Source organism: Perkinsus marinus, assembly GCF_000006405.1.
Source record: "Perkinsus marinus ATCC 50983 genomic scaffold scf_1104296947616, whole genome shotgun sequence".
NCBI classification, from domain to species: Eukaryota; Perkinsozoa; order Perkinsida; family Perkinsidae; genus Perkinsus; species Perkinsus marinus.
In genome coordinates, this window is record NW_003210555.1 from 91,094 (window position 1) to 91,640 (window position 547).

At 43.5% G+C, this 547-nt stretch overlaps 1 protein-coding gene across 1 annotated transcript; it reads right to left on the minus strand.

Annotated features, from left to right (window-relative positions):
- Positions 1–244: 244 nt before the first annotated feature.
- Positions 245–449, minus strand: Pmar_PMAR015105 (hypothetical protein; the record flags this gene model as incomplete). The annotated part of the gene is made up of 2 exons (XM_002779342.1): positions 245–405; positions 437–449. The coding sequence occupies 2 exons, from the start codon at positions 447–449 to the stop codon at positions 245–247; spliced, it is 174 nt and encodes a 57-aa protein (XP_002779388.1).
- Positions 450–547: the final 98 nt, after the last annotated feature.

Consider the following 547-nt stretch of genomic DNA (forward strand, 5'->3'; position numbering starts at 1 on the left):
ACTGACACTATAGTCTTGACAGATGATAAATCAACTATAAAAAATACTCCTACCATAGAGTGATAGCGACGATTCAGCAGGTGAATAACATCACGAAGCACACAGCATTAATGATGACAAGGACCTCCTAGTAAACGCAGAAAAAAGTTTGCAACTACAGGATGGATGAGTGAGTACAATCTACATATAGCTAGAATAGACAATTTTATGAATAATTTCCTCTCACACGGGATAGCGGCAGATCTCAGTCCTTGCGGATCTTCCTGCACTCGTAATAAAATCGCTTCTCGTCAGCTTCGCCCATGCTGAAGGTCTTCCGAGGTAGCGCACCGTCGTGAACAACAGTCTTGAAAAGATCCGACTTGTGCATATCGGGAAGCACAATACCAACGTTGGCCGTACCAGCTGAGCAGTACCTGACAAATAACTCATGTACATGCGTGCAACATTCTGATACCACTCCTCGATGAAATCACGCCCAAACACTGACCTCTCAATTGCTGTCAAACCATGCACGTAATCAATCTTAGTCCCATTAGCCTCATTT